Source organism: Carassius gibelio, chromosome B2 (assembly GCF_023724105.1).
Source record: "Carassius gibelio isolate Cgi1373 ecotype wild population from Czech Republic chromosome B2, carGib1.2-hapl.c, whole genome shotgun sequence".
NCBI lineage: Eukaryota > Metazoa > Chordata > Actinopteri > Cypriniformes > Cyprinidae > Carassius > Carassius gibelio.
This window is the reverse complement of record NC_068397.1, coordinates 28,576,265-28,603,397: the sequence shown is the minus strand read 5'-3', so window position 1 is coordinate 28,603,397 and position 27,133 is coordinate 28,576,265. Positions and strand designations below refer to the sequence as shown.

Genomic DNA, 27,133 nt, shown 5'->3' with positions numbered 1-27,133 from the left:
TTACAACGTTACCATCAATTAAAAGTAATCAGTTATGATACAGCGTTACCTATTCATAAAAGTAACGCGTTAGAGTACTCATGCGTTACCAAAAATTAAAAGCCGTTTGCAGCGGCTCACACACGACAGACACAGCCCCCGGCCCCTTTAAATGCACCTAGAAGTCGTGACTCCCGACAATGAATAACGTCAGTCATCCGACTAAATTAACACTGCAGGATAACAATAACAGGAAAGACAGTCAGCAATAGGCTATTCCACATGGCGTTTTATTTATTTATTATCACAGAACATATTATTAATCAAAATTCGCACCTACCCAGCCCGGGTAGCCTAGGCTACTGTATATTATGAGCACCACAAGATAACTCCTGATTTTTCTTTAACTTTACATAATGCAGTTATCAAAGTACAATTATGCTTACTTGTAAACACAACCTTAAACAGGCTTGCAGATTTAAATCCATTTAGAAATGATGAACAACCAGCCAGCCAACGATCTAACAGAAATTAACAGCTGCCTGTCAAACAAAAATGATAACAAACCGAATTAAATCCTTCACTGCCACACAGGCAAATGACAAATCGCTTAATAGCCGAAATAATTATTATTAAAGTGTCACTCACAGTCACAAGCCTAAATTCGCTTTAACACATTCCTCTTACATTTACTCTTCAAAGTAGTGATTAAAACGTAGCAGAAGCAGATTTTCGAAACGTTTGTCCGACAGTCGATTTCTTTTTCGTTGACAAATTGAAAATGATGTGCGTACTTCCATAAACCAAACGCTGTCCACTCTGCTATCTTGCCGGGAGTTCGAAAAAAAAACAAAAAAAACACACACACAGGGTCAGGCGCAGGGCAAAGACGCATCACAGCCATTAACTTTACGATCACAGAGCTTCGGCTCCGCTGATACATCCGCAGGTGGCACAGTAGACCTAGGCCTACTGTCTGACAAAAAGCAGGCTTCAGTCGGGATTTTCCTTTCCTTAAAATAACGGACTACTTTTTAAAAAAAATAACGAAGTTACTGATTACTTACGCACGAAACTAACGCGTTAAGTTACAAATTTCAGGAAAAAAGTAATTAGAGTACTCTAACGCGTTACTTTGTAACGCGTTACCCACAACACTGTATATGACAAATGTGGGTTAAAAGTTTTTATTTTATTTTTTATTTTTATATATATTAATTTATTCATTCATTCTTTGTTAGTATGTTCATTCATTCATTCATTCATTTAAAGGATGAAGTTTTCTATTAGCTGCTTCTCTTTAATAACTGTTCTTTAACCTGTACCAAGCATTCCTACTGGGGATGGGTGGAAACATTACACAACATATCATTATATCATTGCTATCATTATACAAATTCAGGTAACATTTCTACTTTTTATGAACCTTTTCTTTCATTTGAACCCAGTTGTGTAATCTTACTGTCTGCTCCACCACCAGAGATCTTCAACAAGGAATGAAAACTGTGCCAACCAATCCTCATCTTCCCTACAAAATCCCTAGAAATGGCTCAGTGTTTCTACCAATGCTATGTTCAATTATTCACATTTACCAGGCGACATTTCATCTTCCTTGAAACATCTGCCTCTTTTTAACAACCTTAAAAAGAGGCTTTATGTTAAATAATGTGCATCAAGGTTTTGTTTATAAAATCAAAAGTAACTTACCTCTACAGAAATCCACACATCTCTGAAACGAGCATTCAGCATTTCTCCAGATGCATTTCACAAGCAGCTGCTCATATGTTCAGCTGTGAAATTGGGTTACATGTTAAAGTCAATCCGACTGCGCGCGCTTCACGACCCTGCGCTGATGACGCGCATCATCGAAGAGAGAGCAATATAGCGAATGTGACTTCAGTCTGTCGAGTGTGGATTCAAGAAGAAGGAAAGATCACTCTGATTGAGGAGTTACAGGGATGTTCTGTGTTCTTGGCTTTAATATGACTGTTCTACACCTGTGTTTATTCGCGACTGTTTGGAGAGCCGTAAGTAGGCTTTTAATGTTAAACATTATCTACGTATTTAAATTGTACAAGTGACCATTATGTAAAAGTAATTATAATAGATTTCTGTCAGAACGAACAGATCTTGTACCGTTGTTTTTAATGTCTAGCTCAGTTTTCTGCAAAATGTGGGGTTCTGAGTTGCGCGCATCTGCAAGAACACAGTTTAGACACTTGGGGTAAAAGATTCGTGTAGAACGTTTCTTTTAAAAATTCTAAAGGAATTAGATTGATTTTTTTTTCATGAAGTTAAACGTAGAATTTTAGAACGTGGAATTTATTTTCCACTAGAGACACATTTAATAAAAAAGAAACTTGTAACAACTGTTTGATTTCTATTTCAACCCAATACACTTAATTTGAACTGACTGATTTCATATAATAATAGAACATTCCTTTAGGTTTTCTTTTTTCTGCCTAAAAATGTAGACAAGTGTGGCTTTATTTGAAGTCATATTGGGCAATAAAGATGAGACTTGACTTGTTTGAAATCACTCAACAATTGTAGATTACTTTAAAAATATGATGAGCCAGTGTCACCCACTAATGCACACAACTTTTAATCTAGACTGTAGATTATGCTGATTAATGTGCATATGGATTCATATTTTTCCCTCATCAGGTGCAAGCTATCCATCCGGAGTGTGATATTATCTCCCAGTTTATACAAGACCAAGAGATCTGCATCCAGACTAGGAAGAGAGAGATCAAGAATCAGTCCCAACAAACAGGTTGTGACAGCATTATCACACACACACACAAACACACACACATGTCTGGTCAGCTATCCTTGTGGGGACTCTCCATAGGCGTAATGGTTTTTATACTGTACAGACCGTATTTTCTATCGCCCTACACCAACCCTACTCCTAAACCTAACCCTCACAGGAAACTTTCTGCATTTTTAGATTTTCAAGAAACTTCATTCTGTGTAATTTATCAGCTTGTTTACCCGTGGGGACCTCAATTTAGGTCCCCACCATGACACGAGTCCCCATGAGTCTGTGTGTATTCAGGTTTAAGTCCCCACCAGAATAGAAAAACAAGTACAAATATACTGTATGGTTCTCGTGGCTGGACAGCTGGGGAGTTCATTTGGATGTGTTCATGCTCAGCTTGGCCTTAACTAAAGATGATTATGTGTGTTTGCCATGCGGAAATCTTAACCATGTTACTTTAATTAAATATAGTCAAGGACAGGAAGGAAATGGTCTTTTGAGCAGACCAGCATTTACCCACATTAAAGCTGTGGTTCTCAAATGGTTTTGTTAGAAACAGATTTATAAGTGGATTCTTCTCCATTTTCCTAGCCATGAGGTTAATTCAATTTTATTATTATTATTATATTTTTTTTACTGTTTTACAGAAATACATCACCCCAAAATGAAAATTTGCTTAAAATGTACTAACCCTCAGGCTATCCAAGATGTAGATGAGTTTGTTTCTTCATGGGAAAATTTATTTTAGAAAAAAATTAGCATAACATAACCTCACCAATGGATCCTCTGCAGTGAATGGGTGCCGTCAGAATGAGAGTCCAAACAGAGTCCATCAATTAATGTCCTGTGATGTGGAAAGCTGCATATCTGTAAGAAATAAATCCATCATTATGGCATTTTAACTTTAAACCTTCTCTTATGGACAAAATATGAGTCCATAATCCATAATAACAATTCCTCCAGTGTAAACGTCTTTACCCCATTGTCTTCTCACGTCAAACCTCACCCACATATTTGTTTAGAGCATTTTGGAACCGTCTTCATTGTAAACAGTAGCCAGAAGAGGGTGAGAAAATTGTGAGCAAATTTACACTGTTCCTCTTAGAGAGAGCAATTCTTTCATGTCATGTTACTAGATTATTACTATGTATTTTCCTTTATAATGTATAACTGTTGAATGACTGCCAGTCTGGGAATAGCTAAGCACTGTGGGAAATATCACCGCAAACGCTCTCTAGGGCAATCAAGCATACTTTCTGAGTTGCAGAGTTATTATTAATCTGAAATGACTTTTGATTGGGGTTCTGATTGCATTCCTCTCTGAGACTCGCTTAAGTTCCATGAAAAGAATTGTGCTGAATGAGATTTGTACAGCCAGACGGTTCAACGGGACAGATGATAATAATGTTACGTGGCAGCTTGAACCTCTGGAGGTCTGTGTTCCTACAACTTGACAATGTGTGAGTGGGAAAGGAGGTTGTGTGAAATGGTGTGCTTGCCGTTTCCTGCAGTATGTGTTCAGATATGCTTTATTTGAGCTTTCCTATTAAGTCTTTTCCTATTTAAGCTCAAATTTAGCAAGACTGTTATGCAAGTTAAGGATTCCATGCTGGTTTATAGGATATATTCTCTGTTTGAATTCATGCTACAGGAGAACAGGAAAGCTTCACTGCAGGATGTATAATAAAAAATAATAAAAACAGTGATTTGAAGAATTACAACGTAATCAAATTTATTACATAATTTGCCAATTAGTTAATCAAATGAATCACGTATGTACATCTTGTACATCAACATTAGCAGGAAAATCATCAAATAAATGTTAAGGGGCTAGTCACACACAGCAATTTCTCGTATTCGGTCTGTAGCATTTACTGCAGATAACTGATCCATGAACACAGACTGTCTGTCTGACCGACTGTGACCTGCAGACTTTGAAAGGACATGTTTTCATCTCAGCAGTGACATACAGGAACAAAGCTGTCTAGGTCTGAAAGGTAATATGCAGTTCTTTCCTAAAACATACAGCTTACAAACAGGGTTTTTCAGCCAGATGAGTCACAAAAGAACATTTATAAGATTATAGCCACTAGGGGTTCATTTAATGTATTTTAACGAATATTACAGTGACCAAAATTTTTTATAAAAAAAAAAAAAAAAAATCAATATGAAGTATAACAAAAAATATGTTTAATAAATAAAAATAATACAATTATATTATATTATAATAATAAATCATTGTGTTTACAATTTTAAAGCAAGCAAGCAAACAAACAAATAAATATATTAGGCTTTAAGGTTTGGCTGTTTAGCATGAGCCCAGTTGCACCTGCTGGTAGAATATGTAATCACACTGTGGATTTAAAGAAGTGAAGTGACATTCAGCCAAGTATGGTGACCCATACTCAGAATTTTTGCTCTGCATTTAACCCATCCGAAATGCACACACACAGAGCAGTGAACACACACACACACACACTTTGAGCACACACCTGGAGCAGTGGGCAGCCATTTATGCTGCGGCACCCGGGGAGCAGTTGGGGGTTCGATGCCTTGCTCAAGGGCACCTAAGTCGTGGTATTGAAGGTGGAAAGAGAGCTGTACATGCACTCCCCCCACCCACAATTCCTGCCGATTGGGAGTCCGACGCTCTATAGGCCACGACTTCCCCCTGAAAGAGCATCCTTACTGACTTTTTAAAAATTAACTTTTTTTGGAGGGTCTTAAAATGTGAAATAGACATACATGAGGATTTACAATGAACCTCAGATAAAAATGGCCTTAATTTCAGAAAAGATATTCTAAATTCTATCCATCACCATTCAAATCATCACCATTTTTTTTTACATCTGCTGAAAACGTGCATCTCCACAAATCATATTCATGAGTAAATTTGCAATTCAGTCATGCCCTGAATTTCTTTTTTACCTTATATTTTTTTTCCCTCGAAGTATTGTCATACTCCCAAACTGAGTATACAAAATTAATGATGCTATAAATAACAGTAGACATCTAGGTCATTCTGCAGCAGAGATCTTGAGTGTCTTAAAGACGCTGTTAGTATAACCTTTCCTTGCTCGTCTTTATTGTTCCAGATTCACATAATTTTAATAGACTGGAATTTGTATTACATTAATGCATGTACATATTGACTTATATTGCTTTGTGACATTTCAAAAGTAGTTGCATGACTAGCTCTTGAATATTTAGTGACATCATAAGGGCACTGATAGTTGTCAAAAAGTTGCATTTTGTGCTGGAGCCTATACGTGCTGGGATTAATGTGTTACATGGACGAGCAGTGGAATGCTAACGATTTTCTGCACAGCATGACAAAAGACACTTGGATAAACTATAAATGACCCCCTGTCCAGTAGATAATATCCACATAAACCAGTGCAGAGCATATATTGTTGACAGTTTCATGACGGCTCATCTGTGGTTCCTGTCTCAGGATGTTGGACAGATTGGGACGGGATCCGCTGCTGGCGAACAGCCAAGACTGGACAACTCATAAATGTGTCCTGTTCAGATGTCTTCCAGCACATCTCCAACACTCAAGGTCAGACCTATCTATCTGTCTGCCTGTCTGTCCGTCCGTCCGTCCATCTTTCTGTCCTTCTGTCTGTCTGTCTGTCTATCATCCCTATATCCATCAATAACCCAACATCCACCTTGATCATTGATCAACCATATATCCATCCACACATTCATCACTAAAACCACCATTACTTGCATCAATCCATATATCCATCATCCATCCATCCATCCATCCATGCATCTATCCATCATGCACTTATACATCCTTATATTCATTCTGCACCCTCTCTCTCTCCCCACTCTCTCTCTCTCTATCTCAGTTTTTTTACAGCCTCATTATCATTGCTGTCATTCTTTAATACATGGCTGCTGTGACGGAGCTTCAGGCTCATGTCTGGTGAAAGGTTTTCTCAAACAGCAGCAGATAAGTTGTTTCTGGAGGGCTGGTGCGCAGTAACCGTGGCTGAACGCTGTCACACTTCTAGTTTACAGTTAGGGGTTGTAATATTGTGTGGGTCAGTAGTCTTTACAGTCACAGAGCTGTGATTGTGACGCTCTGCTGAATGTTTGAATATGCAGACAGAAAGAGACTTTGGGATTCAGCTTGCACTGAGATGACCTGTATATTTGTATGCACTCAAGAATGGATTTTTGCAGTAGGCAAAATTTTGTTAATTAAATTTGCTAATGCATCACAATTTTGAGCTTTTTTCCCAGCTTAATTTCATGGCATACAACCAATTTAAATTCATGAAGTGCAAATTTATTTAATCCATTTCCGTTGGGAATACATGAATAATTGTCAGTGACCATAACTGCATATGGAAATACAAAGCACATAGATTTAGTGCTTTAATAAATTAAAAGTTAACTTTTTCTTTTTGCATGTCAGAAAAAAGCAAATGTTTGTAAAAAAATAAATAAAAAAAAGCAGAAAATTAGAAATGACCAGAGTTTGAACCCAGCATGGTCTATTACATTTTCATTCTGTGTTGAAGGCATAAAATGAAATAAAACGGTATAGATTCAGTAGCGGTGTTGCAGAGGCACTGAGAAGCCGTGAAGGAAATGAGACCAATCTTCGGATTTGAAAATCAATTTAGAAATCAAGTTAAGATTGTAGTTAATGTTAAAATATCTACGCAGTACCTTAGACTGACTTTCAACTTGTTTCTTTGCTGCTTCTCATTCCTTTAATGGCACACTCTGTTACGTTAAAAACATCTTTGTGTTTTGCGTTTTTTTGAAATATGATTGTCTCCCCGGAAACAAAAAGGGAAACTGTTTTTATAATCCATACAGTTTCATCAAAATTGTCTTACAAAAAGAAATTGAAACATCTGTGACTGCCTCTAAAAACTAAACACCAGACAGTAACATAAAATGTTGGATTAATCTAAACTCACTGGTTTAAAATGTTAAATCCTCAATTTAAATCCTTTGAAAGTGCTTACAGGTCACAATGCTCAGATGTCAGCAGACGCTTACTGCTCCAGTAGAGTATGCATTGATGTCACTTTCCCGCCAGAACATGCCTCCAAATGACATATTTAATTTTGATGCAAAGTTATGAGGGATGCACACATATATAATATATAACAATTGTCCAAATCAAAATGAACACATTGTGAAAAGCTTGATTGATTTATGAATTGATATTTAATTCACTATGAAAATCTATATAAAATCTATAATGTTTATAAGATCATTCCAAAATGCATACATATGTATCTTGTATATATATATATATATACACCCATATGACCCATATGAGAGTGACCCATATGACCCATGTAAGCTTTATTTATTGCAAGTCATTAAGTCTTGTGAGTTGTAGCTGTTGGTCAGACTCTCTCACACTGCTGCTGAGGTTAAAGCAGGTGACTTCTGCACTTATGAAGGCTGAAGTAGGACACCTGTTCTGTTCTGCCACAGGAAATGCATCCAGAAGCAGGTTTTGTCCCAGCTCTAGTGCTCATGTTCTCCCTTAAGCATTCTCCAGGCTACTGTGGGTATTTTTGGACATGTTATGAAGTGGGAATTGTGCTTACTTCTCTCTGAAATTAGGACTGATCAGCAGGAGTCTGCAACAACTGACAAACTTGAGACATATTTGGCACTCAAGCGTATGAGAGATTTTAATGACTGCTCATTATGTGATCAGGACAAAAGCCCTTTTACTGATTTTTAAATGCAGTAGGGTTTGGTGAAATTTGTGAAAACTCTTCAGGGACAAATGTTGAAGTTTAGTCATCTTAAAACCATATGCTTCGCTGTTTATTCTGCAGGTTTTATATACAGAAACTGCTCGTCTAACGGCTGGAGTGACCCATATCCGTCGTACGAGGAAGCATGTACATTCGAAGATGACTCAGAATCTGGGACTGTGGTAAATAATTTCCCATAATACATACATATTTGACAGTAATGCCCATATTTCAATAAATCTTACTTGTGCAGAAAGGCTCAGTTTGATGAATGGCTTCCAGTGTATGTAGTGTAGCGTGTACTTGAGCCTCCCGTGATGTCCACTAGTGGTCACTGTTTTGTTTCTGCGTCATGCTTTGGTTTTAAACTGTTCTGCTTTCTGATTAAATCAAGAAACACTGTTCAGGATTAAAAATCTAAGCAGGTCACTGACCTGAAGAATCAAATAATATATTTGTAAGTATTTTTTGGCTTTTAAGAACTGGAAGAGTTTTACTAAAGTCAGTTTTAATCCAAAGATATTAGATATTGACATATAAAGAAATATAAATGTATTGAAACGGTTAAGCTTGAAATACTGTTTGTTAGGGATGTTAACTACTTTTCACTCAGACTTTTTTTTTCTTCAGTCAACTTACTTGTCAACCTTGAAACAGCTGTACACTGCTGGATATGCAACATCACTGATATCACTCATCACCGCCGTTATCATATTCACATGCTTCAGGTAAAGCTCTGTCACACTTATACATTAAACTGGCCTAAACCTGATGTCAAATGTTAATGTCAAATGTTTGCGTTATTAAATGTCAAAATGTATTTGAACATAGTTTTTCTGATCCTCTGCAGATTGTAAGGTAAATTATATATATTTTTTAATACTTCTTTTTGTTATTTTGTCATTTTGACATTTGGTCTCTTTTGATATTTTATTAAGGGCATTAAAGCTGATACATATTTATAATTTGAAAAATCTGAATTTTTATTTTGTGGGGGAGAAATTCCCTGTTTGATGGGAAGATTAACATTTTTAATTCAGCATCATCACACTATATACAGTAATATTCTTTTTCTTTTTTTTTCTTTTTTGCAAATAAGCTGAATTTTCTTTTCCAAAATGCACAGCTGTGTGATAATGATTTTAACATGCAATTATGATACACAAAATGCACATCAAAGAGAATCAGAAAGGGTGAATGAAAATATCTGCATATTCAGTAGGCAATCTACAGTATAAAAATATGGTATGTTTATAAAAACCCATGATGCTCTGTTATTACAGGAAGTTCCACTGCACCAGAAACTACATACACATCAACCTTTTTGTTTCCTTCATCTTGCGGGCGAGCGCAGTCTTCATCAAAGATGCCGTTCTGTTCTCAGATGAAACTCAGAATCATTGTTTAATGTCCACGGTGAGTGAGAGCGGCTGTATACAGAATTTTCTAAAATTTTAAGTTGCTTTGGATAAAAGCATCTGCTAAATAATTGCATATGTAAGCGTCTTTACAGTGTGAAGGACGAAACTAATTAATATCCAGAAAAGAAACCTACCAAAAGGGTTAGTTCACCCAAAAATTAAAATTCTGTCATAAATTACTCACCCTCATGTCGTTCCAAACCTGTAAGACCTTCGTTCATCTTCAGAACACAAATGAAGATATTTTTTATGAAATCTGAGAGCTTTCTGACCCTCTATAGACAACAACACAACTGCAACGTTCCCAGCTCCATAAAAGCTTATCAAGGACATCTGTGGCTAAACTTTAATTTTGCGAAGCTATAAGAAATACTTTTTGTGTTCAAAGAAAACAAAAATAACATAATTTATTTAACAATTATTCTCCCCAAATTATAGAGAGTATCATGACACTACTGCAAATCAGCGTAGTTTACGTTCTGCATTCGCTCGTTTTCTCCTGAATGTAAACAACACTGAATGTGTTCTGGGAAAAGCATGCACGTGCATTGTGGTACTCTCCGAAAATGGCGGAATTCTTTTAAAAGAGTCATTTAAAAAATTAAAAAAACTAATAAAATTGAAAAAATAAAATAATAATAATAATAATAATTACTAAAACAATAACCAAAAAGGATTGAAAACACAAAATATAGAAATTAAAAAAAATTCTAAATGTATATAAAAAACACAAAAATAACACTTGCTCTGGTGCAGGTTATGGTTGTGCTCTTATTCTGTATCTGTACCTGTGTGTGTGTTTTGTTTTTCACAGGTGGCGTGCAAAACTGCTGTAACGTTCTTCCAGTTCTGCATCCTCACTAATTACTTCTGGCTGCTGGTGGAAGGCTTGTACCTGCAGACGATCCTCACTCTCACCTTCGTCTCACAGAGGAAGTACTTCTGGTGGTACATTCTAATAGGATGGGGTTGGTACATCCTGAATAACAGATTTCAAGAGAAAGGCTGTGTGTCGACAGATTAAAAGCTGAACAATGGCAGTCTGCCAAGATTTGAGTACAAGAGAAACTCAGCATACAGATATCAGCATTTGTGTCACATTATTAAAATCTCTTCTAAAAAATGTATTACATATCTAAGGGTTGTTTTTTTGTGCATTTAGAGAAACTGAGTATGCATTGTCTTTTTTTTTTTTTTTTGTAGGTGTCCCATCAGTCGTGCTGATCGTGTGGGTGTTGACCAGACAATTCTATGATAACAGAGGGTATGTCACATCTTCAACATTAAAATGATCTTGAAACTGAACAAAACTGACCCTGTTTCCTTTCTTAATGCATATTCTTTCTGTATGTATTGTAATTGCATCACATGACATTTTTTTTAAGTCCGGCTTGACATATCAGCATTATTTATATCATCTACATATTATTATAGTTTTCTTAATGAATATTTGATATAATTAATATTTTTGCCTAGTTTTTGTCATGACTCAGGTCTGTGCGTTTTTTAATGTCTTTATAGTTTTGAGAAATGTTTATGTTTTAGTTATTTTAGTACATCAAGTCGAACTAAATGAAAATGAGAAATGTGGATTTTTTTTTCATTAGTTGTTTTAATTTTTTTTTTATAATTACATTTTTCAATTAAGTTTTAGTAATTATTTGTTGTGTTTTTGTCATTTTTGTTATTTATTTTTTATATAATTCTTTTTTATTTTTTATTTCAGTTGAATGAACATAAAAGTAGCTAAATTAAAATACATTTAAGCTATATTTTAGTTAAAGTTTATTTTATTTCAAGTACTAAATTTCTTTATGATTCAAGTTGTCTTGCAAATGCAATTCAATGTTATTACAATCAATAATGTCCCATATTTGCAGATGTTGGGATGACACAGATAATATGAACATCTGGTGGATCATTAAAGGACCGATCACAGTATCCCTGATTGTGAGTTATGATGTTATTGCATGTCATATTTTGAGATGATAAAGTTTAATAACATTTATCAACAGAAGTTCATCAGAAAACTTACATGAGACTTCCCCTGCTCTTCTGTTAGTAAACACTCTCTATCTGTCTGTCTATCTGTCAGGCTAATATCATCATCTTCCTAAATGTGATTCGGATCTTGGTTCAGAAATTAAAAAGTCCTGGAGTTGGAGGCAATGACACAGGTCACTTCATGTGAGTCTAATATTAATGTGAAAGAAGTGCTGAAAATGAACCTTTGCCAGCCCTGTTAATGCTGCAAAAAACTGTCACTGCAGAAAGTGCTGAAGTTATGGCAGTCGAAGATAAAACCCATATTTTATAAAAGAATTGTAGTGCAAATGTAATCGTTATTTGATATATAGTGAAAGCTTATTCTTAACCCTACGTATAACACAGATCAGTTTTGACGAACAGTTTATGTAAGTTATGATAGTTCCAGATGAAACCTGGTTAGTGTAGAATCAGACAGATCGCATGTGTTAATGTTAGTGAAATGCATACAGTATATCTTCATTTCTCTGCAATGTCTGTTCATTAGGATACAGCTATACGCACTGCCAGGTCGCACTTCATGCATGCATAATATTTATTTTGACAGTTCACGCTAAGGTGCATTTCTATTTTAGGTTCTGTTGTGTCTTAATACCTGTATCTCCTAATAATGTGAGGTATATGCAAAGACGAAGAGAAATTGCATTAAGCCCATTATCCAGAGGCTTATTCGTTTCTGAAAGCACAGATCTGTCTCGCAAATTTGATTCTGTGCCATTTAACTTTATATTGCCTCCGGGCTTGACCTTGATATTTGAGGGATTTTTGCATTAAAATGAAATAATCTTTTTTTTTATGCATGTTACAAATTACATACTCATCTGAAATACATGAAATAGGACTAGGATGATACAGATCTAGCCGTGCTCTGAATTGTTTGTGTGAAGGCATGAATTCTGGTTCATGATCAGTTTTTGATAATCACACAGGAGACTGGCCAAATCCACCCTGTTTCTGATTCCTCTGTTTGGGATGCACTACACTCTGTTTGCCTTCCTGCCAGAAAACACGGGGGAAATAGTCCGGTTTTACATTGAACTCGGTCTGGGCTCTTTCCAGGTACAAATGATTTCATTTCTTTATGTAGAAATGATCTGTTTACAGTTTACAGATTCTGTAATGAGGAAATGTCTTTTTTTCTTCTCCAGGGCTTTGTGGTGGCACTCCTATACTGTTTTCTCAATGGAGATGTAAGTATTCTCACAATGGAAACATTCAACATGATATTGACAGTTACAACTACATCTGAACAGTTTTTCCTAAAGAAAATTACAAAACTACAAACGCCATGATACTGGATGGATGCAAGGGCAAGTGTTTAACTATTTGTGGTTGCATACTATGGGTCAAATAAAGCACTTTTTAGAAGTAACTAACTAGGCATCATCAAAACGAAAAAATGCATTGTTGTTAGCTAGATGATGTTATAAATTATATGCTTAGCAACAGAAAGCCAATCACGTAGCCTACCTCATATTCACCATAGATTAGTATAATACATACATAGAGTTTTAAATAGTTAGCTACGGAAACGCAATAAATAGTATTTGTAGCATTTGAGCAGAAAAATGTCAGGTGATGGTAAAAAACATGAATAATGAACAATGCTAGAGATGTTAGCTAAACAGTTCACGTGCTGCGTTCGTCCAATCTTTGGCACTGACACCACAAATACACAAACAAGAACGTTATCCCGGGGTTTAGGAATGTGTGGAATCAAATGTCACTTTATAAATATCCAGGATTAGTTTTTTTTAAAGGGTTACTCCAGCCCATAACTCACCCTAATGTCGTTCCAAACCCGTGAGACCTCATCTTCAAAACACAAATTAAGATATTTTTGATGCATTCTGAGAGCTCTCTGACCTTCACATAGACAGCAATGTAAGTAACACGAACATCCAGAAACGTATCAAGGACATCGGATAAGGCAGGGTTTTTACCAAGAAAATTATGTTTAGTATTAATTATTTCAAGTGTGTAAAGCCCTTGTGCGTTCTAAAATCAGCTCAAAAATATGTTTGATGTCTTCTGACTAGATGAATATAGTCTGAAGCTAAAAAAAGCACAGTCTGTGTCAATCATAGCCTACACTCCACTATTTCTTGTGAAACTGGTTATCTCTGACTCCTTTAATTGGGGAAATCTGGGGAAAAGGTTGTGTAATCAGGCATAAGAATGAGCAAAACTTTCACTGTGGCTCTTTTAAAAAGTTGCATCTTTTGACTTTTCTACCTTAGGGATACTGTGCGTGTTTTTCTGAGAGTATTGTAGTCAGTATAACCATTTGTTATGAATGTATTGTCACTATTTCTTTTTCAGGTACAGGCGGAGTTGAAGCGCAGGTTATGGACGTGGCAGACCCAGACTCATCTGAGCCCCAGTAAAAAGCGTCAGGTCACCGTTACTCAGATCATGATGCATGACTCCAGTCATTCACAGACTGCTGTCAGCAACGGCACGTCTGTGTAAACACACCTGGATAATGCAGAAGACTTGCAGGAGATTTCAGGAACTTCACGTCCGGCTCTGGAGTGTGGAAGACAGTCAGAAAAAAGGAAAAGGGCCATTGAGCGGCATCATCAAGGTCATGTCACAATTACCTCAGAGTTATGCATGTGGCTGATGTCATTTGACTTCAGTTAGCATGTGCAGATTTGCAGGTTGCAGAACTACAAGCAGATTGTGACACAGCCAGCGTAAGCGAGTGGAGGTTTGATTAAAGTACAGATTTGATTAGGGCCCATGCAGTAGTAAATGCTTCGTTAACATTCTGGCTGTATATTAGATTTGTGGTATGCAAAAGATATGAAATATTAAAACCTTTTTTTACATCCTCATTCCATCCAAGTGCTGAGTTATTTGCCGTAAACTGCAAAGTAACATGATTGATGTTCATCAGTTTGGAGACTTTTAATTTGAAAGTGATTCATTTGTTATTGCTGATGGTGCTGAGGATGCATCATAAATATACAGGATACAGCTTTGAATTTTCTTATGCCTTTGCTTTTTATAGCTGCTTTTAACTCTTTCATTTTTGAACAACTTTGAACATTGATAGAAACTGATTAATATTGCTTCTCAGCAGCATGTCGATGTATTTAAGTGGTACTATGGGATATGAGCTCCTTCATTAGATTGAGTTTCATGGAACAGTATGTACACTGTATGGGGTCACTAAGGGATAGTAAGATTTTTTTCATGTTTTTAAAGGAAGCTTCATATTCTAACCAAGGTTGCATTTATTAAATATAAAGTGCAGTGTAAACCATAAATATTATTACAGTTTAAAATAAGCATTTTTATGTGGATATATTTTAAAATGTAAATAAATTCCTGTGATGCAAAGATTAATTTTCAGCATTATTACTTCAGTTTTCATTCAGATCATTCATATATGCTGATTTGCTGCTCAAAAAACATTAATTATTATCAGTTGAAAACGTTTCAGGAATCGATGAATAGAAAGTGCAAAACAAAAGAATTTGTTTGAAATAGAAATATTTTGTAACATTACAAATGTCTCATTTGATCAGTTTAAGGCATCCTTGCTGAACAAAGGTATTCATTTCTTTCAAAAAATAATTAAATAAATAATGCAAATCTTACTGAATTAAAACTTTTGAATAATAGAGTATGTATGCAATATGAATACAAATGTGGTTTTATTAACAAAGTTCGGGAGAAGCACGATCAGATAATCATCCAATTTAGCACAGGTGCATCTCGTTTAGCTAATCATCTTAAATAACACGCAAGCATATATATATATATCCAGTCTTCCTACCTCCTGTCCCACGACAGTTTTTTGGCAACCCTCCTCCACCCCAACTCCTCACTTCTAATCTATTTATCCCAAATTAGGGATAGGGGGAGTTATTTGGGTTCGGGCTATGCTCCGGGCCCGGACCCCTCCCCCAGGACAGCACGCCAAAATATGCCTACTATTTGCCTTCAGATTAGATGTAAGGGTGAACTCGTGAAATAACTGGAGCAATCAGACTGTAAAATTTATGTCGAATAAAATCCAGGATAGCTCTGACTTTTCAACTGTTGTACAAGTTATGTTGTAATGTTACACTAAGAAGAACTTTTACAGTTTTAAAAACTGCATTGTACTGTATATCTGTTGTAATAATTAAATTCTATTAACTTTGCACCTCTTTTAGAGATGCCGACAGTTCATTTTTATGTCTCTCTTGACACAGTTGTTTGTTATTAAATATTTATTAGATCAAATTACATCTACTTTTAATATATAATATTAAACCTCTGTCACTCAAAGACGACACACACACACAAAAGAACTACATAAAACAGAAACTTGTTTTGTTTGTCAAGAATGGAATTCAGACACGTACAAAAATGTTCACAGGTCAAAGATGGACATCATTTCTATACATCAAAGCAGAAGAAACAGCAGGCAGCTTTACAGAGCAGCTGAATGTACGATACAAGTGTTGTCTGAGTGTTATATTCAGATTGAAATGAGTTAGTCCACAAGATGAAGACATCTCAAAGACACAATGAAACATGTCAGACCTACACGAGAGACACATCAAATCTCCCACTTATCTCCTCATTCCTCAAATATACTGTACAGTGCTCAAATAGCCTACACAATCAAATAAAAAGCATTACCTACTGGCAGGCAGATGTGTTACAAGCACAAGAAAACACGTCTGTAACAGCTTTGAGACATGGTCGTTACCTTCTGAGCTCACACTCAGAATGACGGCTGGTGTCAAGAACATAGAAAGCAGCAAAAACTGTCTCCTTTTTGTCTTTTTTTTCATGCAGATATATCTAGAAAGAGCCACAGAGGGAGCTCGGCCCCTCATATACCCAAACACATATGAAGCTGTAAGGTCACGTGATCCAAGCAACATCTGGAGCTCTCTGTTAGGATTTCACAATTTATTTCTACAGACAAGTTCACTATCACTGAGAGCTTGTTCAAGATCATAAATATTTACAGGTTGAAAAATAAAGACGATAAGAAAAAAAGAGAAAAAGTTATTTTTTTATCATCAATGGTGAGAATTTTAGTGTTAAATTCCCCCCCACCGAGCAGATTTGCAAAAATAATGACTCTCCTAGTTTGCCATTGGCCAAAAAAACTAAACAAACAAACAAAAACAAAAAAACACTCCAACCTCACGCAATTGTTTGAGCTAATGTTGCAGTTCACGATGCTCAAAGCAAAAAAAAAAAAAAGCTTTTACCATAAAAGAGCCACAGTGTTTATAAGTATATTTTTTTAGAAAAATCCAGCTACAAATTTTTTTATAGTAGTGCTGTCCAAAGATCAATCACAATTAATTGCATCCAAAATAAGTTTTCATTTGTATAATGTGTGTGTTCTATGTATAATTATTATGTATGTATATATATATATATATATATATATATATATATATATATATATATATATATAATAAATTCACACATAGAGTATATATTTTGAAAATGTCTTTATGTTTATATTTCTATTCACATAATTTACATTAAAATAAATATATGTAATATATAAACATAACATATTTTTCTGAAATATATACATGCATGAATGTGTGTTTTATATATATATATATATATATACACAAAAGAAATATACACAGCACACACACATATATTACGCAAACAAAAACTTTTATTTCGGATGCGATTTATTTTTTGACAGCACTATTTTAAACTCATCTCTGCATATTAAACACAGAACCAGTATTTTACATCAGAAATATTTTTTTAAAGAAAAGCACACTCTTTCTCAACTAATTGCGTGAGGGGGCGGGGCTATGTTTAATCTGGCCAATGAAAGATGAGGAGCATTCGAAACCTTCTGTCATTATTTTTGCATGTTCATTTGCTGATGACGATAGTAGCACACATATTACACACTTCAACTTCAAAACAACAACCAAAGGAAAAACGTATACATCTTCCCCACATTTTTTTAAAAGATCTGTGCGATTTACACAACCATCACTTTACTGTACATTTCAATAATCACCTCGACTCTGCCATGTGATTCACCGACAACTATGAGCTGCAACAAAAGCATGTTGCATTTCAAAATAAAGAGAGAGTGCTGGTACATCCATCATTTACTGGCACATGTGCATCTTTAACATATAGAGAATTTACACTCATGGCAGAGAATAATACTGTACTGGATATAAACAACACTTTTAGCAGAGACTCTTGCCACTTTGCACACTGATGTAAAATGTGAGTGATGAGAACTAATTACGATTGTCAGTCAGTGGTGATGCAGTCAATTTGGTTGGATTCATAGATTGACATCAGATATTGTACTTGTAAAGGGTTGGGGGTTTGCCTGTCTCTCAAGTATTAAAAGGATTCTCTCAAAAATGAATCAAACCCTATCATCATTTACTCATCTTCATGTCATTTCAAAACTAGCATACTTTACTTGTTACCATGCAACATATATTGATCACCAGCTGTCAAGCTCTTAATGTGAAGAACAACAACATAAAAGTCATTCATATGATATTTTATGGTACTAAAATTATGAGTACAATCATAAAAAAAAAAAATCAGGTTTGGAATGACATGAAGGCGAGTACATTATGACAGAATCAGCATTTTTGGTTGAAATATCTTTTAACACTTTCACATCTCACTCAAATGTCTCATTTCTCTCACAGTTCAAATGTCAGCCCTAAAAGCATTTATAATGCACCTGATAGAAACGTAATGACATTGATCTACGCATCTCAAAGCTCTAGAAATGTCTATACTGTATGCACTCTAATACGGCGTAAAAATTAATATATTCCTACTATGAAGAAATGAAAGATTTTAAAAGCAAACCTGAACACTGAATTTGTTAATCTTACACTATGACTAATAATTAAATCAACACTGCATGACACTAGTTGTTTAGAGTAGATTCATCAAAGCTATTTTTGTGACCATCAGGCACTTCAGAGCAGGGAATTGTTTGCAGAACTATTTTTTGACAATCCTTGATTTGCTGATATTGGCTCTGTGAAGTTACAAACCATTCACATAACAATAAAATAACACTGGCCCAAAGCTAAATCACAAAACCATAACAACATTTACATATAATCTAAATTCATGAGTCATTCATAAGTCTTTAAATTGTTGACATACTCTGTACTTACGGCTGATTGTAAAAAAATATGTTTTACAATCTCTCGGTGGAGAACATTTAATTAATAAATACACAGCATCTGAACGAGCAACACCAAGTCTGTACATTTCTTTTATAGTGTACTTCTGATAAACACCGTAGCTTGCAGATAAACCAATACTGAAATATTCATGTTTTGGCACTTTATATTATTATATTTGATCATAACACTGAAATGTAACCCGTCTTCTCTCTCTCTCTGATATCTGATTTACAGTTAAACTAGAAAGCAATGTGCTGTTGGATGGACTGATGTTTCTCTGACTACATTCTAACCACAAATGGTTCACATTCTCTATGGCTCAAAACGCGATATGAAAATTCCCCCTAATTTCCGCCGCAATCGTATTTTGGCATTGCGGTGTGAATCATACAGCCCCTGTTCTGCATTATGATTATTGATTAAAAATAACATTCTTTTATGCTTGTATTGTTATGTACTTATTAGATTAATTAGAAAGCCTTCAAAAAGTTGCGTCATGGTCAAAGAACTTCCTAACCTGAATTACAACTTTTAAGCTTTAAATAGTTTTGGCACTTTAAATATTTCCCTGGACGAATTGTTGGGTGACACTTTCCGGATCTTGTTTGGAATCTTTAAATACTATCCAGCGATTTAATGAATTATTACTAGTTCTTAACTAATTGTGATTGGTCGGCCCTACTGCAGGTGAAGAGGGTGAGTTGGAGGGCGGGGCTTATGGACAGCCTGGCCAATCAGGCGCTCAGGTGGGCAGGTTGAGGTTGACCGTCTCGGCCAGAGGGCTGGACATGCGTATCTGTGAGCTGCTCTTGCTGAGGATGGACAGCTGCGTCCCCCCGTTCACCCCACTGCTCGCTAGCGAAGGGTGACGCTGCTGCTTCAGGTCCACAGCAAAGTACCTGTTCACCGTCCAACTCCTCCATTTCCTCTTTATCTCCGACTGCACCTTTAGGGAGAAACTTGAAAAGGTCATTTTTTAATGTACTCAGCTGTAAAGGTGCACGCGTTCTCCACAAGTCCACGCTCTCTAACATGCTTTGTACCATGTCCAAGCCAGACGTGACACGATTGTGGACTGCACAATATAAAAGCCAATCATAACATATATTTATTGTTTGGACCAATGAGATTTCATTGTCAACCGGGCTACTTATAGCAATGCAACACAAAATATGTCTTGTTGCAATGTGCGGTTGCCTCATTTCTGTTTACATTTTTGCTGTAATGTGGAAGAAACTGACTGTTTATCACTTAATCACATCACATCTGGTCAGGACATGGTAGTGTCTTGGCAGTAACTAAAAATGTAGATTTATTTTTTTATGTAGCACATTGGATAAATTATTGTGGTAACGTAATTTTTTTAGAGCAAACCCATACATATATGAAATTAACATCAATGCTGACTGCATGCTTTTGAGAATATCAAAACAAACGCTCTTACCTCTCCATTCAGAAAGCAGTACAACACGGCAACCACGAAGCCCTGTGAAGAGATAAAGTGAGTATGTGGTGAGGTGCATATCATTTTAAAGTACTTTACACTTCAAATGAAATCAATACAGTAATTCAGCAAGGATGCATTCATTAGAAACAGTAAAGTTATTTAAAAAGATACAATTGATTTCTTTAGATTCCTCAAAGAATCCTAAAAATGTATAATAGTTTCCACAAAAATAGCTGTTTTTAACACTGATAATAATAAGACATTTTAATAAACAGCATATTTTGAAGGATCATGGGACCCTGAATATTGGGGTAATGGTTGCTGAAAATTCAGCTTTGCATTACAGGAATAAGTTGAATTGTAAAATATATTCAAATACGAACTAGCTATTTTAAAATCTCAATAATATTACTGGTTGACTGTTTTTTTTTTTTTAGCAGAAGAGATCTATTAATTTAATCTAGCTCCAAAACCTAGTGAACTGAAAGAAAAAAAAATGTAACAAAATTATTTTAATATGAAGCAATTGTTTTGTATGAATATTTTACAGGTGTTTTACCTGTATTTTGAAATACTTGTTTTAATGGTTATAAGCAAATTTAATAGAACATTTTTATTTTTCTTACAGTGTGCCTTGCTGTCTACATAGACTACCATCCAAGGCAGCATATTACTAAAAATATAAGACTCTAAGTAAAAACTGAATGAGCAGCAATTCACAGAAGTTGACTGAAACTAGAGTTGACTTCAGATTGCAACAGAGACTAACATAAATACAAATATGTCATACTCATACTTACACTAACACTGGTTGTATATTTTAATACAAAACTGGATCTTAGTACTGAATAAAATATGCTTTATTTTGATTCTATCTGCCATTTTTAAAATAAACTTTTCACAAAGATTTCTGCAAGTTGTCTAATCCACAAAAGTTTATATTCTGGCAGCATTTAATATTGATGCCCTATGTTTGAACAGCCCTTGTGTTGGGATCGCACCTACTGTATGATGCCATTTCTGCCAGCTCACTGGTTTGGAACAGAGAAATAGTGTTCACGGAGGAGTTTTTATAATACAGTGCTAAAGTTGCTACTAAAAAAGCTGACACTCAGTACCTGGAAGGAGCCCAGGCCCAGCTCAAAGACCAGTCGCTCCCGCTTGCTGAAATCCTCCGGGGAGAAGGCAAAAACAGTGTAGTGGATTCCGAACAGAGGGATGAGGAGCAGGGTGGAGCGCGCCAGACGCCTGTCAACACACAGCACATTACATCTCTCATCATGTTACTGTAATGCACTGGAGATCAGAGCCCTCCACAACAGTCCTGCTCCACAGGAAAGAAGACCTCTTTGATTCATCCATTATTTCTTCTAGACAGCCGAAGAGCAAATAGAGACCTCCGATGCTTCTCCTAGCTAAAGATCCCAATAATCTCACGTTTCTCTTCTCTAGTCTTTCAGAAGAGATTTCAATGATGTCTGGCTGTGCATTACCGCAATAACAGAGTCTACAATTAAAGTCTAGCCTAAGATATGAAATAATAGTCAGAGATATCTATTTTTTAAATGGAACAGTTTATTAAAACTGTAGAGATTAAAAATAAAAAATAAATAAATAAATTATGATTACCGGCCATGTGATAGTTCACCCAGTTTTGATTCCAAAATCTGGCTCCAAAGAAATAAAAAAATCTGGATCCAAAAAAAATTTAAAAAATGTATTTAGTGGATTAATAACACTTAAAAATCTGTTTTTTTTAGGTTTTGTAAAATATTCTAGTAAATATTATGTTCAATAAAAGTTTTTGTGAAATTAAAAAATATTAAATTAAATGTTATCATCCCTTGAAAACCTATATCATTCAACTAACACTGCCAGGCCCGGTTTTGGTCTCAGCAGGGCCCTTGGCCAAGACCAAGACTAACTGCCCGGCCACCTAAACCAGACTGGACCAGCCTGAACCACCATTTCCAAAAGGCAACTGTAAACTGGATTTTCCAGCGGTTAAAACATATTATATTCAGTTCCCAGAGAATGCAACTGATAGAAATAAGAATATGAAATGAGTACTGTAAATCACTTTGGATGAACGCGTGTGCACGTAATAACACTACAAACCACAGGCAAGACCACAAAAGCTGTGCAATGAATATTCACAGCCTTTTTTTCTCAATGGACAAATAAAAATGAAAAATGCACATTTGTTGGCCAACAGATGCAGATGCACACACACACACATACACACACACACACACACACACTTACAGCGTGATGGAAGAAAGCTCTGACATCCTGCACGAATGCTGGGCGGCCTGTGCGGGCTCACTGAAGCATTTCTGTGCACAGCTGCTAAACACGACAAAGACAACAAACACTCTTTAGGACAGAACACACACACACACACACACACACACTCACGAAACTAACCACAAACAACAAACCCCAACACTGAGAGACCTCAAGGAGCACTAATAGCTCAAGCACATTCTTTGCATGATACTGTTTTACATGCAAACACATTAAATAAGAACTGAAGCCTTCAAGCTTCAAAAAGGATGCAAAAACTGGTCCATATACGTCTTGTGCTCTCGATTATTTATGCTATTTAGACTGCTTATCCAAAAAAATTAAAAAAAATAAAAATACTGCCACAGGAACAAACATATTGCCTTGATCAACACAGCAATGATTCCATCACTCCTGGAATCTGCACACAACTGATTTACTGATCATAACCACTCTAACAACAATTACAAATACATAGATCTGTATTAATAACACATTCTATTGTTAGATCCCAATAATAGTGTTACAAATGTTGATGGAAATTCCAAAAAGACTCCTGTATGCATACAAAATGAATGCTTCCATGTATCCCAGTTAACAGATTTTGAGTTACCAGGAACAGAAAACCTTATGGTTAAATAATAAAACAAAACCTAAAAACAACCGTTGGAGAACAATCTAGATTGTCACAAAAATCCTCCCAGCAACATTAGATTTTGATTACACTTACAGAGAATATTTCTATGTTGTTATTCTCCAAAATAATAGACCTCAGATGATGCTAACCCTGAAACAACATACAGAACTAGCGAATATTGCCACAAGTGTGAATGCATCATATAATAATTTGCTTCTAATAGTGTTAATCATCCGATTGACTACGTCTTGTATTCATTTTTCAGAAGATTTCTGTCATATGCACACAAACTGACAGCCACCACTGATAAGCTACTACTAAATACTGTAGAAACTTTATTTTCTGTAAAGTTGCTTTGCAATGATTTATATTGTCAAAAGCGCTATACAAATAATCTTGAATTGGATAGAACTGAATGTTCCATAGGTTATATGTAGGTTTGTCAAATTTGTTTGGCATTATTAAACTTTGGATACAAAACCTACAGATAACTTTTTTAGAATCTTATTTGGTTCCTAAAAATAACCAAACGGGAACCATAAGCTAAAGTTAGGCGAACGTTCTGTTTGCTTGGATACTATCTAGACATTCATTTCAGCCACCATCATGTGATGCATCGTATCGACTAATCAGACACAAGACAACAGGAGCACTCTGTTTCCATGGTGACTGAGACTAGCAGACTCACAGGTAGATGCTGGACTCGTTCCCGCCGATGTCTGGAGACTGCAGCTTCTGCACCAGGATTATGATGATTCCAATGAAGAGGACAAAGTTAATCTGAAAGGAAATCCATGCGTTTATTATAGCATGGGATATTCCTGTGCTCAATTCACATACAGTACATAAATACAGTAATTTATATGTTTCATTCATCCACCTTTTAGCTCTAAAAAATAATAAAATATATTATCTTACCATGATTGATGCCACAACGGGTCCCTTTATCACCCACCAGAGGGCAGTATTATCATTCATGTCCCAGCAACTGCACAAAAACAATTGATTAACTGTAAGAATCTGTATTGCTATTGGTAGGCAAGGTCACGTGATTTAGCAGCTACGAGTACAGAATAATAAACTGCATGCCTTTAAAGAAAATAGCATTCAGTGTGTGCCAGATGCCCTACTGCATTTCTCTTAAAGCCTGATTTATCAAATATAATGCAAAGTATAATATATATATATATATATATATATATATATATATATATATATATATATATATATATATGTGTGTGTGTGTGTGTGTGTGTATGTATATATATATATATATATATATATATATATATATATATATATATATATATATATATATATATTTGATACATTAGGCTTTTATGGCACATGCAATATGATATGGTGAGAATATAGAGCTTCAAGGAGGAAAAACACCTCTGTTTTATTCAGAGGCTCAAAATGAGCAAAGATATGTAATTTGGTGCAGGTGCTAATATTTATTTGGCCAAATAGTAAAAGTAAGATGAAATTCTGATAGCTACTTATACAAAATGCATGTAAATATTAGTTGTCTCTATATTTCCCAAAAATATGTCTTGGTAATATTATATTTAAATATTTATTTGTATGTTTAAAACTCTGTCGTTTTTTTTTGTGGGGCAAAATATATAATGCAATACAATACAATGATGATTGAGAGATCATATTTGATACTCACATATTATCACAATGTTTTTTTAATATGATGCATGGAAAGTCAAGTTAAAGTTACTCTTGAAAAATAACTGACAATATAAAATGTAGTGTCTACGTTTACTTAAATATTTCACAGCAAAAATACATGTGAAGCACAGCATGAAAGTGGATGTTTTTACAATGATACTAAAAGGCCTTTTATAAAAATAAAAAATAAAAAAAAAATTCAAAATGATCAATCAGATGGCAGAAAGCATGTAGTAGTTTCTGTACAATAAGTTTATTCATAACAAAGTTTGATCATGTTGCTAATTTAGCAGCTTATAGATATGTGCATATGAAATATGCTATAGTTTAATAGATGCTCTTGGTTTTATTGTGCATATCACAATAGCAATGACATTTAATTAGATATGTATCTAGATCATGTTGCCCACATTTAACTTGTTACTATTTATGTAAACTCCAAAAAGATATTTTGACACAAAACTGGATTAAACCATATGTATTTCTGAAATGATAACCAGATGGCAAACAAAATGAACGTAGTGAGGTTATGAAACAAAGCAGTGTTTTCTTTATATATATATATATATATATATATATATATATAAAGTAGTGCTTTCCAAACATAGTCTCATTCTAGTGACACTGAAGTTCAGTGCCAGCATTTGTGTATCAAAGCAACAAATACAGTGTATCAGGTTTTGTTCATGCAGCATTGCACGTACCCGGAATCATCAAAATGAAGGCGCAGAACGGCCCATATGGTCACACAAATGGTGGGCGTTCCTGAAAGCACGAGAGGAAGAGGAAATTTGTCAAACCACAAAGCTGTTCTCCAATGCATTTAGACCATCAATATGAATACATTACATATGCCAGCACAACAAATCACATCATAAAGAGCCAGCGGCCAGTTAATACACAAACACCACACTCCATTTCCCTCCATATCTGTGACCGTGACACATAATCAATCATGAACAATCAAGTTTTCTGTGATGCATCACTGCGACATACCCCAGCCGATGATGGTGTACCAGTAGAAGTAGCGTCTTTCAGGAAAGAAGGTTTCCACCAGAAGTGTGAAGAGATAAAGACCTTCGATGAAGAGCCAGAAGTAGTTTGACATCACACAGTAATGGAAGAAGACCATCACTGCCTTACAGCCCACCTGAACACAGAGAAACACATTCAGATTTACTTAAAATCCAGTGGCGCCCATTAGAAATCCATTTTACTTTCACTCTTAAAAATAGAGGTTCTTTATCGGCATCTGTGTTTCCATGAAAAACCTTTAACATCCTTGGTACCTTTCTATTCCACAAAAGGTTCTTTGCAGTGAAAAAAAAAAACAACAACAAAAAATTATAATTATTTTTCTCTCTCTCTCTCTTTATATATATATATATATATATATATATATATATATATATATATATATATATATATATATATATATATATTTTTTTTTTTTTTTTTTTTTTTGAAAAATGCAATCAAAATCAACAAAAGAGCAATGCTCTGCAAGTGCTGTCACAAGTCTCAGTTAGCCGTTTTTTATTCATTTCCATTCACAATTTCGTTGCCCTGCCATGTGTCAGAACACCCTAAAGTCTTTAACCATGTTCATCAATTATCCTCTGATCCAATTCAGTGCTAAGTGATGTCATTAACATGGCCTCTGATTGGCTAGGGGAAAGAGCTCAGAGCCCTCATCCAGGTGTATAATGAGAGTGTGCATGCTTTTATAAGCTATTCATATGCTAATACGGAAATAATGGATAATATTTCCAGAGCAGCTTCATGATAATTACAGCTGTTTGTCAGGCACAGACGGGGGAAACAGAACGTGTTGCTGTCGAACGTGGGCCGAAGGCTTGAACATAAATGGATGGAGTTATTATTAGTCTTTGGATTTCACATGCAAATAGCATCCAGCCAAACTCCGACCCTACTGACAGTTTCCGTTTATCTG

General features: G+C 35.3%; 2 protein-coding genes across 6 annotated transcripts in view; one reads left to right on the top strand and one right to left on the bottom strand.

Annotated features, from left to right (window-relative positions):
* The first annotated feature begins 1,773 nt into the window (after positions 1–1,773).
* On the top strand, positions 1,774–15,305 carry ghrhra (growth hormone releasing hormone receptor a). The gene is made up of 13 exons (XM_052549564.1): positions 1,774–2,006; positions 2,647–2,755; positions 6,198–6,305; positions 8,572–8,672; positions 9,121–9,218; positions 9,774–9,906; positions 10,726–10,879; positions 11,115–11,175; positions 11,792–11,861; positions 12,007–12,098; positions 12,887–13,016; positions 13,106–13,147; positions 14,280–15,305. Exons 1-13 carry the CDS (start codon positions 1,938–1,940, stop codon positions 14,427–14,429), a joined length of 1,317 nt encoding a protein of 438 aa, XP_052405524.1. The 5' UTR covers positions 1,774–1,937; the 3' UTR covers positions 14,430–15,305.
* A 2,228-nt stretch (positions 15,306–17,533) lies between these two features.
* LOC127951583 (pituitary adenylate cyclase-activating polypeptide type I receptor-like) overlaps positions 17,534–27,133 on the bottom strand; it is a 42,319-nt gene continuing 32,719 nt past the window's right edge. For 2 of the 5 annotated variants that reach the window (XM_052549558.1, XM_052549560.1), the window contains 8 exons: positions 26,176–26,329; positions 25,884–25,944; positions 24,415–24,484; positions 24,185–24,276; positions 22,839–22,922; positions 21,692–21,821; positions 20,571–20,612; positions 17,534–20,085 (listed from right to left, as the gene is read on the bottom strand). In XM_052549558.1, coding sequence (XP_052405518.1) covers positions 19,861–20,085; positions 20,571–20,612; positions 21,692–21,821; positions 22,839–22,922; positions 24,185–24,276; positions 24,415–24,484; positions 25,884–25,944; positions 26,176–26,329 — 858 coding nt within the window. In that variant the 3' untranslated portion in view covers positions 17,534–19,860. The remainder of the gene's footprint in view (positions 20,086–20,570; positions 20,613–21,691; positions 21,822–22,838; positions 22,923–24,184; positions 24,277–24,414; positions 24,485–25,883; positions 25,945–26,175; positions 26,330–27,133) is intronic. The other 3 variants (XM_052549559.1, XM_052549562.1, XM_052549563.1) reach the window with 3 other exon arrangements.